Genomic DNA, 14,619 nt, shown 5'->3' on the forward strand with positions numbered 1-14,619 from the left:
CCTCTGAGCCACCGCACCCCACCTGCCCACGACACCTGAGCCACCGCACCCCACCTGCCCACGACACCTCTGAGCCACCGCACCCCACCTGCCCATGAGAGCTCTGAGCCACAGCACCCCACTGCCCATAGGAGCTCTGAGCCAGCGCCACTGTATGTGCAGAGGGGGCAGGATACTCAGATTCCTGTAACTGGGAAGTGAGACACCAGGGTTGGAGTCTAAGAGTAATTAAAAATAAATTCATTCCAGCTATGGCTGGTCTCAGGGCTGAGGCTAAGAAACGATTCCACTGACTTAACATACACAGACAATCAATAATGGAAGTGAAGGCAGCTGGGAAAAGCAGAAGCCCACATTGGTGAGAAAGGAGGAGCAGGCGGCCAATGTTAGGACAGAGGGTTAAGACGGGAGGGCTTTAAACGCGTCCACTGACTACCACGGGAAACAGCGACCTGAATAGTTAGCTCCTCGGTACTGCTCTTAAGGTACACCACAAGGATTCCTAACCAGAGAAGCATGAGTCATATTCCAGATACGTTTCAATTTAGGCTTGAGGACAGGTAGAGAAACTCTGTTTTCATGTTTAATGCTTAATGATACAAAATTAAGATCACCTGAAAAAAAGATCCACGTGGGCATGTGTTATATATGGACTGAATCGTGCCGGGTGTCTGGGGGGGCTACACTTTGGCCTACTAATGTGTAAAAAAATAAATTTCTGTTTGTTAGAGCCATCCGCCTGTGGTATTTCTGTTATAGAAGCACTAGATAAGTAAGACAACATGGACCATTCCATGTTCTAAGCTTATCCAGCAAACATCAAGATTACTCACATTATCTCAGAGCCATAAAATGTGTTTTTCCTCTGATGTCATGTGTAATACGTACATAAATGCTTTAGAAAATAATCCTAAGGGTGATCCTGTAAATGTTCCAACTACAGAAAGGTCTGTGGAATAAACACGATAACAGAGCATAAATTCACTTCTTACGCTGGGACTGGGAAACCACTTTAGCACGGCTGCGGCCCCGACTGTCGGAAGGCGTAGAGGCGACGCTGGTGGCGCTCCCAGAGCTTTGCCGTCTTGTGCGGATCCGACCTGGAGGACACAGCAAACAGAGTTTCCATGACATTTTCAAAATGCGTGTCCCTTGAGAAAAGACTCCACACCGTGGGCAGTGACCAGGCCAACTGCACGGTGGGGCACGAACTTCTCGGTGAGCATCAGCCACGGGGGTCCTGCCACTTCCTGCTCACACACCTTCTGCAGACGAGTGTGACAGCCCTTATGGCTCAGTTATTTCAGCATGCTGTATTTTCAGATGCTGTGACACCTGGGATACCCTGTTGTGACAGGCTGTGTTTGGAGGAATTTCTCCACAGTTATTTTCAGATTAGATTCTTCCTGTTTTTTATTGTTTACAAATCTGTTATTTCCAAAGACAGAAAAGTATTAGCTGTTATTTTAAATATACTATAAAAAAAAGTAGACCCAATAAAACCTTCTTAACTCAGCAGTCAACAAAAGCTACGGCTACCTGAAGAAAAGTGTTTGGGGATGGAGCATTCAGCTTCCGTTTTAGAGCACGTATGTCAAGTTCCTCAGCTATAAAGATGAAGTAAAAGGCCTGACATTATGAGTACCCAGGAGAAACGCTGACCTAAAACAAATTCAGTGTTGCAGGCCTTTATAAAAAGAATTTACCATTACAAATAAAGCTATCTGTTATCCCTACTGTAACACTATTAAAATAAAAATGAATTCAGAAATACGAGATCACTGTTTATCAGAACAATATGATGAGGGCTCAAAAGTTGTTTTTTAAATACAGGGCTTCTTTGGTGTCAGCGGGGGCATAAAATGCCTCTTCTGCCATATACTCAATGAAAATCACAATCTGATGGGGAAAAATGAACCAATTTGAATTCCTATTGCTGTTTTATATTGTTCAGCATCACTTCTGCCCCATCATCTGAGAAAGTTTGGAGAAAAGTAATGCAGAGAAACAGACCCTAAGGCTTGAAAGGAGAGGTAAGGAGCGAGAAAAGAAAGCACAGCAATTAAAAACAGCTCAGAAATGGAGGGCGGGAGTGGTTGCACAATTCAAACCGGTATCACTGAACCGTACACGTAGAAAGTGCTGAACTGGTGTCTGTTCTGCTGTGTATATTCTCAACAACAACAAAAATAAATTATTAAAAAAACTAAAGCTAGAAAGGCTCAATGGCTTTTATACTAGTTGAAGGAAAGATTAGTGTACAAATTCTAGAACCGAAACTAATCTAACCACTGCACCACCAGGGCTCCTTCGCAACAATATTATGAATTAATTATCCCATTTTACAAATGAGGAAACACAGAAATGGGGGATTAATTACCTTCCCCCACCTGTGCCTACCTGGCTGGCCTATGAATGAGGGCCCACCGCTCTCCTAGGCAGCCAAGCAGGTAACATGAACATGGGAAGAAACAACTCCATTTACTTTCTTTCTTTAAATTTATTATGAAATAGGCTACGAAAGAATTTTAAAAAGCAGTGAGGGTAGGCATCCTTGTCCAGGCTACATTTATATAAAAAAAAAAATCTTCTGGAATTTCACAGTAAGTATGGTATCTCAATAGGTTAAGAAAATTCATTTCTATTCCTAGTTGCTAAGCGTTTTTGTCATAAATGCTTGCTAAATTTTTAGATACTTTGCATCTTTTAAGAGGGTTTTTCTCCTTCAATCTATTAACGTGCTGAGCTACATCCATAAACTTTTAAAATATTAAACCATCCTTGCATTCTTGGGATAAACCACGTGGTCATCTCTCACACACACACACACACACACACCCATACACACACTCACACACACACTCACACACTCACTCACTCACACACACACACACACACACACACTCTCTCTCTCTCTCTCTCACACACACACACACACACACACACACAAGGATGTCTGCATTGTACCTTATCTGATTCTGATACTGAGGTTACATCAGCCTCACAACACTAGTGGGAGACGTATCCCCTCTTTTTCCAAGTCCCTGAGTTCATGTAAGATTGGAATTATTCGATGCTTGATATAATTTACGTAACCACCTGAACCTGGAAGGGAGTTTTTTGGTATATTTTCTATCTTAATAATTACTTTTGGGTGGTGGAGTTTTAAGTACTGATTCAAAACTAAGTACTCAAGCTTTTCCTTTCTTCTTCAGTCCATTTTGGTGACTAATAATCTTCTACACATTTGAACAATTTGTATTTAAAATTGTTAACAAAGTTGTCATGGTTCCCTCTTTCTTTTTAAAGCTCTACTGTGCTCTGTCTACCTTATCATTCCTAATAGCTTATTTGTATCTTTTCTCTATTTCAACTGACCTTTCCAAAGTTTGCCTATGAGTATTTTCAAGGAATCAAATTTTATATTTCTTAATCCTCCCTAATCATTATTTCCTATTTCATTAATTTTTCTCTTCTACTCCAGTTAGATGTTAAATTTCTTCACTATCTTCCAGGTAGCATAACATCTTGTATATATTCCAACTCTACCTTTCTGTACAGTATTCTGGATAATTTCTTCATAACTGTCTTAAATTCATGAATTTGTCTTCAGCTACATCTAATCTGCAATTCAACTACCTGCTGAATTTTCAATTTTAATAGCTTACTGTATTTTCATTTCTAGAAGATCCTTTTTTTTTTTTCCAAAATCTACTCGGTCATTCCTTATAGTCTCTTACCCCACTGCTTACCTTTCCAAAATTTCACTTCTAAAGCATGATTATTTTATATTTTCTTTGTAATTATTCTAGTATTTGAAGTGTTCACAGGTCTCATTCTGATGCTCGTTGTTTCTGCTGTTTTTCACTCACAATGCCTTATTTCCTTCCGTGTTTTGTGATTTTGATGGTGAAATGATCAGTTTTCTTGAAGCTTTATCTATAGGAATTCTCTAAGATCTGGACTAAAGCTGAATTCTTCCAGAAAGAGTCTATATTTGCTTCTGCTATCGTCCTGTGGCTGTAAGCAATCCACAACCACTTTAAATTCGTTCATCTACTTGGGATTTCCAGACCACAAAGGTGGCATAAATTTTAACCAAAAGCTTTCGTGAAAGCCGAGTTTATTGCTGCAAATTCTCAGGGGAGATTATTTCCCCGTTCCACCCAGTACCAAAGTTGAGACAAATTTCACCATTGTCCTCTTCAGCCAAAATTAAACTAGTAAGTTTAACTTTCGTTCACCAATGATGATGTAGGTCTTGTGGGTCTGGGTTTGATCTCCTGTCCCTTGTGCCCTGGACAGTCATCTGAGTATACCACGGTCTCTAGGGTTCAGCCAAAAACCTCAGGGTGAAAGCTGGTTCTGGTCTTCACCTACTACGGTTCCTACTTGTGTTTAGATTTTGAGACCTGTAGGTTCACTGATTCTATTTCAGATCAGTAATGTGTTCTCAATTGAGAGGATCATTCAGCCAATCAAATTCTATATGCTGCTAAAATCGGAAGTTCCTTATTTCTTTTAAACATATTATTTTATATCCCATAACTGACCATATCAATGTCTTAAGCCCTTAAGGTATCACTTCTATGTTTTTTCTCCTGCCAATTCTCATTCATGATGATGTAATTTTGGACTATGAGCTCATATTTGGCAGATTTTAATCTGTGGGAATCCTGAGGAAGCAGATTGAGAGTGGCTTCCTCTGAAGAAGTCCAGGGTTTGCTGTTGCCGGGTGCCCTTGAGGACTACAAATCCAGACCACTTTAATTCTTCAGCTTGGGATTTCCTAGATACCACAGGCAGTGTAAATTTAAAACACTATTTGTGTGAGACTAAAGCTTAGTTACAAATTATTAGGGGAGGTTGTTTTCTTTCTCTGCCCAGAACAAAGCCAAGACAAATGTGTCCTCATCTCATTTTTAAGATTACAAAGACTTTTTTTCCCCATTAGTCCTATTTTCAAGGATATATGGCCCCTGACAACGTTGGCTTCATGCCAACTCTTAACTTTTCACTTCGTATGAGCTCAAGGTCTTATTTTCGGCCTGCTCTATAAACCAAACCCACTGCTGTCGAGTCGATTTCAACGTATAGCGACCCTAAAGGACAGAGTAGAACTACCCTAGAGGGTTTCCAAGGCTGTAAATCTTTATAGAAGTAGATTGCCACTTCTTTTTCCTGCAGAGTGGCTGGTGGGTTTGAGCCGCCACCCTCCTGGCTAACAGCCAAGTGCTTTAACCACTGCGCCACCAGGGCTCTGAAAACCCATTGCCGTTGGGTCGATTCCGACTCACAGTGACCCTATAGGACAGAACAGAACTGCCCTGTGGGGTTTCCAAGGAGCGGCTGGTAGATTCGAACTGCCAGTCTTTTTGGTTAGCAGCCAAGCTCTTAACCACTGTGCCACCACGGCTCCTTGACCAAAAGCTAGTAGTTCCTAAATCTCTTTGACTTAGTATTCTCCTCTGTAAATGATCATGATAATACTTGCCTTCAGAGTTATACTATTTTGAATAGTAGAGTCACTTCTGGTTAGCAGCCGAGCTCTTAACCACCGGGCCACCAGGGCTCCTTGACCAAAAGCTAGTAGTTCCTAAATCTCTCTGACTTAGTATTCTCCTCTGTAAATGATCATGATAATACCTGCCTTCAGAGTTACAGTATTTTGAATATTAGAGTCACTTCTGGTTAGCAGCCGAGCTCTTAAGCACCGGGCCGCCAGGGCTCCAGGGTTCTATAGGCAGACATTAATACCCAAGTCATCAGAGGAGTCTTAAAAATCAGTCAAGCTCAGCACTGCAGTTTCTTTTTTTAATCCTTCCTAAGTTTTAAACTTCCCTTACTTTCTTGGGAACTCAGCTGTGCGGTTTAAAGCGTTTCTGTTGTTTTTACTCAGATAAATCTCACAGGGAGAGTTTTGTTCATTCTGTTGATTTGGCCACGTTACTATATGTATCCGTATATGTTTTAAGGAGATAACATAAAATGTTCCGTGGTTTTTAGGGAAAACAACGTCTACTGAATAAATGTAATAAACAGTAAAAAGCTACTCTGGTTCTATATATGATCTGTTAAGTGGCAGAGACCGAGAGTAAGACAGACGTGAAAGGAAAAAAAAAGGTCAGCCAGGGAAAAAAAAATTCTGATGGAGGGACAAGAAATGCATTGACTAACAAGCCAAGCAACCTAAACAGAGGAAAGCAGAACCCAGGGAAGCACACAACTGACAGGAGCACCAAGTCACCATGGAACAAGGAAACAAGAGTCACATCACATGGCTTTTTAGTGGTGCTGCTGAAGATTTTTTCCCAAACACCTTGCCATTACTCTGGAAAAGCCCCCAGAGCAGCTAATTACACCTGAGCACCAGGTTTAATTTGCAAGCATGGTTTCCCAACTTTAGTTTAAAACAACAACCACCAAAAAAACACTGCTGTCGAGTCGGTTCCGACTCACAGCGACCCTGTAAGTACAGAGTAGAACTGCCCATGGGGTTTCCAAGGAGCGGCTGGTGGATTCAAACTGCCAACCTCTCTTGGTTATAGGTCTGACCTCTGAACCACTGCGCCACCAGGGCTCCAAGTGCAGTTTAGCCTATGTCAATTAAATGTCAAATTGTCATTTTTTTCCCCTTAAAGAGAAAACACATGGGGACCACTAGATGCTCTCATATCACTAAGGTTTTTATTGTCCTGTTTCAAAAATTTGTCAGCAAATTCCCAACTTACAGATTAGAAAAATTAAAAGGTCTCTTAAGTATTCTGGAGGTCACCTTTCAGCCAAATAATAGATTGGCTTGTCAAATAAACAACATCACCTGTGACGAATGTGCTCCCTTAAACCATCAACTATACGAGACCAAACAGTCAACATTTACCCCAAAACAAAGACGAGAAGGCAAGGAGGGAAAGGGAAGCTAGAAAATGGAAACAGAACCAACAGAATGGACACAAGGAGAACGTTGACACATTGTGAACGCTGTAACCGATGGTGCGGAAAAATCGGTATGAAAACTGGTACATGGGAACCTAATTTGCTGTGTAAACTTTCACCTAAAACACGAGAAAAAGCTGGTGATAGGGAACCCAAGGTTGAGTAAGGATATTGTTGATGTGTTGTGACATTGTTAACCATTGTCATAGGGCAACGTGTAGTAACTGTTAAATGAGAAACTATTTTGTCCTGTAAGCCTTCATCTTAAGTGAGAATAGCAGCACAATTGGAAGAGCGTAGTCGATGTCACTGAACTATGCATGCAGAAATTTTTTAAATGGTGTATCTTTGGCTATGTGTATTTTCACAAAAAAAAAAAAAAAAAAAAGTTTGAGAAGTTAGAGGGTTGATATGTTGGGTTGTTAACCAATGTCATAAAACAACATGTGTACTTCTGTTTCATGAGAAACTATTTCTTCTGTAAGCCTCTACCTGAAGTACAATAAAAATAAAAATAAAAAAAAAAAGGTCTCCTAAATAACCATCAACTCTCATGACACTGGGACATTTTGACATATACCTGTTTTATGTCTCACTGCTTGGGCACTATTAGACCAGCCTCTACTCACATGCGACACTTTCAACACAACTGAAATTTGTGAGACTAATTACTTGTAAATTTTGCTACCAACAACTATCTCCTGAAAAGAATAATTTTCATCATATTTTTTTTAAAGTTAAAAGCATAAGAAGCTTAACACACTTTTACCTTGATTTACAGACATGTATTTTTTTCATTTTGTATAAAGGCTAATTTCTTAAAATTCTCAGTTCTTGGATAAATATATAGCAATGCCAAATGTTCTGCTTCCCATAAAGCTAAACTAAAATCTAAGTTTTTTTTTTTTCCTCATGAGCCAACAAGCCTACATAGTTTTTTCTGCATGATCTTACTTAAAATCACCAACAGTTAAGGTAGTATAAACTCTGATTAACTTTTAATAACATATGGTTATCTATTCTCTGAAACTATCAATGAGTTGTCAGTATCCATGGGGCATTCAAGCATTTTAACTTTTCATTAAAATTATTTTTGAGGAAAAAATACATTAATAATGTTTTTACTATTTATTTTAGCTCTAAAAAAAAAGTATTAGATTGAGAGTATGCTAATTTGCCAGATAATGTCAACATCAAATGAAAAATTTTCTCATGAGCTACAAAACTGATAAAATGAATGTCTTCTTCTTCCAAATCCCAAAATTACCAAATATGACATGCTGAAAGATAACCTGGAAATAAACTTTTATCCAAAGGTTGAGTTTTTAGTTCTTTACAAATTTTTTTTTTCTGATTAGTCATAAATATTAGAAGGGTTCCTGGACGTGTACAATAAATAACCCTTTAAAAATATATACTTTTTCTTGATTACTATAATCAGGTAGCTTCCAGAATTCAAATGGATTGCCTAGATTTTTGGGTTTAGAGCTTCCAACCACTGATTCAAAAATTGTACCTTTGCCTCATTAATGATGAAAGTGAGTGTCTCTTCTTGTTTCAGCAGCTAGATAGTAAAATATTTAGCAAAGCTTTATTAACAAATGAAAAAAGGCCCATAAGGATTCCAAAAATACGTATGACAAGGCACTAAGGGAAGTTTACCGTGGCCTTTTTCTATAACTATCTGTGGCTTTTTAAAGCTCATTACTCTCTAGGCTTCACTGCTAAAACAAGCATAAACGTGACATTGACATCCTAGAAGCGTTAGAACTGACAAGTCTACCAGGGACATCTCTCCTTTCTCTCTTAATGGCAAGAGGCTGCGACTGGCCCGTTCTGAGACGGCATCCCCAGCCCCTGCACACAAAGACTGAGACTCACTCTGTTCCCTGTCAGAAGGTTCTCTTTTGTATGGTGCTCAGCTCTGTCTAAGGGCCCAAATATTTAATTATCATTCCCTCATTTCTCCTATATGAAGGAGAACTAGTAAGAAACTTCCACGTCCCTTTTTCTTAGTCTCTTGCACAAAACTGAGAGTACAACCTTCTGACCTTGTTCAGGACCGTGCAACTAGTAAAGGAAAAAAAAAGTTAAAAATTCCTAGTGCTGGAAAGAATAACAGGCTGATCTCAATTCTGTTACACAGGTCTATGGAATCAGGACATTCTAGAAAGTAACAATTTCCCACTTAATGTCGTCACTTTCCATTTTATCTCTATTACCCTATTCCACCCTTCCACTTCCCTTCCAACTAGGCTGAGGACATACTTAGGATCATTTCTTAGGGCAGGAGAACTACAAAATTACTCTATGAAACAAACGAAGAAAACCACAACCAGCTCCAGGATTATTCCTAACCTCAGTCTTCTGCCCTCGCCAACGGGGTCCTTGTTAGGCACCTAGGCTTCTTCTCCATCTTTCCATCTGGCGCTTTGTTTCACAAACTTGCCAACCCTAAGAATCAGCAATGGGGCTGCTTAAAAATGCAGATTCCCTGGCTCCTAACGTACGTATTTCACCAGAAATCTTCAGGGGAAGGACTCAGGAATCTATCCCCTGCCCCCCAAACCATCCAGGTGATTCTTATTATGGGGTAAGTTTGAGAAACACTGTTCTCAGGATTACATTAATCTAAAAAAAGATTCCATTCTTATTTTTTTCTTTATGAATATCTTAAGAAGAGACATATGGATTAAAAGAACTGTGAAGTGCACACATCAAGAGAAAACCCAGTCCGCTTTGAAGGCCAGCCTTTTAGGGTGGCTAAGTAACGTACGAAAATGAACTAACTGTTCGTAGTTATTAAATTGTTATCTGGACAGGCTGGCGGGTCTAAACTATCACCTTAAAACAGACAAGCAAAGCTCCTCAAAACTTTAATTATTCGAAGCATTATTATGCTTCCTATCCATCAACTCTGGAAAGGGATGATCTTTCCTAGCATGTGCTAATCAAAAACCTGCAGAGACTGGAATAGTTACGTCTAAAAGGTAATGCAGGCTTAGGAAAAGCTTCTTGCGAATGGAATAAAAAGACAACAAAGCAGGTCTGGAGACACCTATTTCTCCCGCCACGTTCTCTGCAGAGTGCAGTACAGAACATGGAACACAGAAGGCGTTTAATACGTGGGTGATGAGCAGATGAACGGGGCATGTGCCAGCGATACAGATAATAAATGCTATCATACAATTCAGTCGCATTTATAGGAGAGAGAAGTATTTTAAATAATTTATTTAAATTATGTGGCAAAACACTTTTAGCAGCTTTTACCTGAGTAATTGACACTGAAATTTATTTTAAAAAAGGAAAGGCAAATCCTGAGAGGCCACAAAAATGTAAAAGCAAGGAGAAGAAAAGAAAAACAAAAGGCTACCAGGGGACCCAGTGTCATAAACGCCAGACAAGCAGGCCGTGAGGACAGAAGCACAGAGGGTCACGTTCATGCTCCTACCCCCGTGGACTCAGCATGAAAACGGAGGCCCCGGCGTACTCAGGTGCCCGACTCACAACAACACAACTGAACGACAGAGGGAAGAGAACTGAGCGGGGGCAAAGCCGAGTGGAGATGGCGGGAAGTGAGGGCAGGGGAAGGCGTGCAACACCTCATGCAGGGATCGCGGTGAGGACACTGGGCACCAGGCAACACTGGGTGGGACAGAGGAGCAGTGGGAGGGAGACACACCTCAGTCACAGAAACACACCGCTTACCCTCGGCTTTAGTGGCAGTACCATCTTTAAGCAAATTAAAAAACAAGGGAAGGGACAACAGGGAATAGTTAGTAACATCAAAAAATAAAAAAGCAGAATGTTATTAGCTACTAAACAAGCAAAAGTACAGTTTAAAATAAAATTAAAAGGAAAACAAGTTCAACAGCAAAGCCGAGTCTGAAGCATGTCAGTGCGCTTTACGATGAAGCTGGCTTGGCAGCATATGATTCTGGCTTTGGAACACAAATAACAAAGAGGATCCACAGCAGTGCCACACCTGAAGGAGGGATGGTCTTTTTTTTTGGCCAATCCTCCTCCTCCTAAGAGTTCCTTTTCCTCAGCATTAAGTACTAGCAGAATAGAGGGAGAAAAACTAAAGCTGAAAACACTACGGAGTCACCCATCGGGCAGAGGGGAGAGAAGCTCAGCGAAGCCGGCTCTAGCAGTCGCCTATCCCCACTACACATCTAGCAGCCAAAGCTGTTGAGCACGGTACCTGAGTCAAGGCCTACGTATTCCATGTCTTCCCTCATGTGTCTGGACTCTAGAAGTTTGGAAAAGGATCATCAGCTTTAATGCTACACTTTTGCACAAATGTAGAATGCACCGCTGCAAATGTGTCACACTCAGTAGGAACTAACCGATTCCCAGCAGGAGTACGTTGTATTTCAGGCGTTGTATGTGTGTGCGCGTGTGCGCATGTATTTTAACGTAATAAGGAAAGCAGGGGTATAATTCTTAGGAAAAGGTAAGAGAATCAGAATATTCTCTCTGGACTCGTTATCAAAGAGGTAACACTGAGCTGGAATGTATTATCAGTGCCTCTAATGGGTCAGTTCTATATCATCAGACTAAAAGACCTGAGTACTTTGACTAGCACTGGGGGAGTCTACACGGTCAAACTGAAATAGTCTAAATACTCACAGAAAAACAAACGTTACTTAGGTACTCTAAAAGATGGTTTTTACCCAAGTTTCCAAGCAATGAAACAAACACCAATTACAAATACCAAAGGTGGAACCCATGTGCTGAAACACAGGTAAGTACGTAAAAATCGGGCTAAAATTAACAGAACTGATTCACTACAGGAGAGTAGAGTCATTATTTCTAATATAATGATTACATGTCAACATAATATAAACATTTCTACCTAATGTTGTAATAGTTAGCCAGTGGAAAAGGAGAGTTCTTATCGAGTTTCTTCCAAACTGAAATGTATGTATGAATGCAGCATTCCCAGAGAGAAACAAGACTGGTTTGTGTTGACAAACGTTCCAGAATACATACCTTCCAATTAATAAAGTTCCTAAAATAATCATACTTCTTTAACCTTACATAACGACACGTTACCAAAGGCCTTTATATAATTTCATTGATCCACGTGACAAATCTGAGTTAGGTGGCTACTGTTACCAGTAACTTATGGGTAGGAAACACAGACTCAAGGATTCTATGGCCAGGTCAAGGTCAAGGTCAAGGTCACAAAACTAATATACAGGAGACCCAAAAGCGTCCTCTCAGTGTTCTCTTAACTGTGCTTCCAAAGCTCAAAACATCTTCAGAACTTTAGTTTTAGAACTAACTTTGGAATTAGTTTGTAAACCACCTAAGCAACTAGGTTTCAAAAAGTTTAAACTGTATTCATTTCCTTAAAATCCAAAACAGAACCATCTAGCTAAATCCCCTTATTTTGGTTTTGAACAACAACTTGGGTCTTTCAAAAATAAAATGAACTGAACTAAAACCAGCCTTAACGTAGTAGGTGTTCAGTGTTTGCTGGAAAAGATGAGTAACAGACCCACTACTATGTCAGGTATTAATTCTTTTGGAAGAGGGTCTCACAATAATTTTTAAAGAACTGGAGGGACAATCATTCGAGCGAGGGCATGACCCTTACATGGTGACACACGGGAGGAGAGCACTCTTTGTACAGGTATGTTGGATAATAAGTCCATCACATTCCTTTAGAGTCCCACCCTAAACTGAGGAACTGCTACCATGGCTCTCTGGTCAACCTACAGGCTCGCTCCCACCAGGGCCAGGAAGAGGGAAAGCCGAGCTTCGGCCCATGGGGAGCAGGCTGGCCGTGACGGAGCGGGTGACACCAGGGGAAGGAAGTGCTCAGTCCACATGCTTTATGAGCATGAGTGTGCTCCCTCCTCACTGAGAAGGACGATGCTCCAGAGAAAGGAGACACGCAAAAAGAGGTGGCCGTTAACCAGCAGTGAGCACAGGAAGTTACTCTACTGAAATATCCCGCCCTGTGACAGCGAAAATGTCTCAGTTAGGGTTTCTGTAATTTGCTAAATAAGCAACACAATGAAGTAGCGGTGGGTGTCCCTCAAACAGCGGAAGTGGGGAGGGGGGGTAAAGTTACCTAAGGATGCGTATGACCCTGGAGGCAAAGCCGCTGCGGAGCTGAAAGGCGTGACGCCCGAGGAGGAGACCTTGGACTTGGCACTGGCCGCTGCGTTCACATCAATATCACTTCGAGAGCGCTGCAGGGACCCGGTTGTTGACACAGATTTGGTACTAACTGTCGAAGCTTTGGTAAGGAAGGACAGAATGTTAGGAAGGACGATATTGGAATTTTAAATATTTACTGTTAAAACGTGCTGTTACTTTGCTTTCTTGAAAGGAAATATTCAGTTTTAACAAATATCTAACCACACAGCAGTGACCGACACCTTCTCCTCATCACTGAAGATAGAGTTCAGCCAAAAAGCTAAAGGAAATTAAAAAGTGATCTCAACTATATACTTATGACATTTGTTCTCTTGTAATCAAAGACTATTAACCTCCCCCAAAATGGACCATATTTCTGGTTAATACAAAAAGTAAAATAATGCAAAAACCTCCGCATCTGGCCAGTGTCCTCAGGCTGCGGCATAAACATCAAGGTCACGCTTACCCAGAAGCCCCCCTTTCAGGAGGAACCAGGAAAACGTACCCCTCTCCCACCTCTAACAGCCACTCAGCTGCTGCTGCTGTGACTCATCACGAGCATCTCCACCTCCCACCCAGCCATGAGAGCAAACGGGCAGCACTGTTTGTGCCAGTAACAATGTGCTGGAGGGAGGTGGGTTACCAAGGTCACGGAGCTTAACCTCTGCCCGCGTAAGTCATGCTGACAGGGTCTCCTCAGCTGCACCGGGGCCTCTGGAAACGTGGAGCTCTGCCCAGGACAGTCAGAACACAGAGCAGAGCACACCGTTTCCAAACCCGGAAACAGCCTGAGAGCAGCTACGCAGGCTTCCGCGCACAGCACCACCTGAAGGTAAGAACAGGGCCCTCCGTGGACTGCCTTCCCCGCAGCTGTTCAGCTTACCTCTAGATGTGGTACTTCCAGTAGGACTTCTTTTTGCAGTGAGGGGCCGGCTGAAGATAAAAGTATACACTGTTTATTATCAATTGTGCACTTTATCTGCATTAACACAACTACACAGTACAACAGGAAGTTATGACAATGAAGAATTATTCTAAAGTTTATTGACTTTTTTAGAGGATTTGGACCACAGTCCTATAAACTCCCAATTTCGGGCAAGCTTTAGCGTAATATTTTGGGCTGTCTTTCACACATGGAGAAGTCAAAACTAGAGACAGCTGTTAGAAATACAGGGAGAAGGTGATAACACTTTAAACAAAAAATCCAAGTCAGCTGCCTGGGAGTCAATTTGGACGCGTGGCGACCCTGTGTGTCGGAGTGAAACTGTGCACCATAGGGTTTTCAATGGCTGGTTTTTCAGAAGTAAACTGCCAAGCCTTTCTTCCAACGTGCCTCTGGGTGGACTCAAACAACCAACCTTTGGGACAGCAGCCAAATGCTTAACCGTCTGTAGCACCCAGGGACCCCACTAATGGACTAAGACCCGGGTTTTGAATGCCCTCCCATTCCAAACATTATCTGCAAGTTCTCTCACCATCTCTTGTAAGACTCGTTGAAGTGTTCCTCTGTGTAATTCACACTACTCTGTA

At 41.3% G+C, this 14,619-nt stretch overlaps 1 protein-coding gene across 12 annotated transcripts in view; it reads right to left on the reverse strand.

Annotated features, from left to right (window-relative positions):
- The window catches only part of CLASP1 (cytoplasmic linker associated protein 1), a 350,733-nt gene that overhangs the window by 104,163 nt on the left and 231,951 nt on the right, over positions 1-14,619 (reverse strand). For 7 of the 12 annotated variants that reach the window (XM_023742161.1, XM_023742160.1, XM_023742164.1 and 4 more), the window contains exons 18-21: positions 13,973-14,022; positions 13,022-13,189; positions 11,141-11,188; positions 993-1,100 (exon numbers count right to left, since the gene is read on the reverse strand). In XM_023742161.1, the coding sequence (XP_023597929.1) occupies positions 993-1,100; positions 11,141-11,188; positions 13,022-13,189; positions 13,973-14,022 (374 nt within the window). The remainder of the gene's footprint in view (positions 1-992; positions 1,101-11,140; positions 11,189-13,021; positions 13,190-13,972; positions 14,023-14,619) is intronic. The other 5 variants (XM_023742168.1, XM_023742166.1, XM_023742162.1 and 2 more) reach the window with 2 other exon arrangements.

The sequence above is a fragment of the Trichechus manatus genome, unplaced genomic scaffold (genome assembly GCF_000243295.1).
Source record: "Trichechus manatus latirostris isolate Lorelei unplaced genomic scaffold, TriManLat1.0 scaffold00203, whole genome shotgun sequence".
NCBI classification, from domain to species: domain Eukaryota; kingdom Metazoa; phylum Chordata; class Mammalia; order Sirenia; family Trichechidae; genus Trichechus; species Trichechus manatus.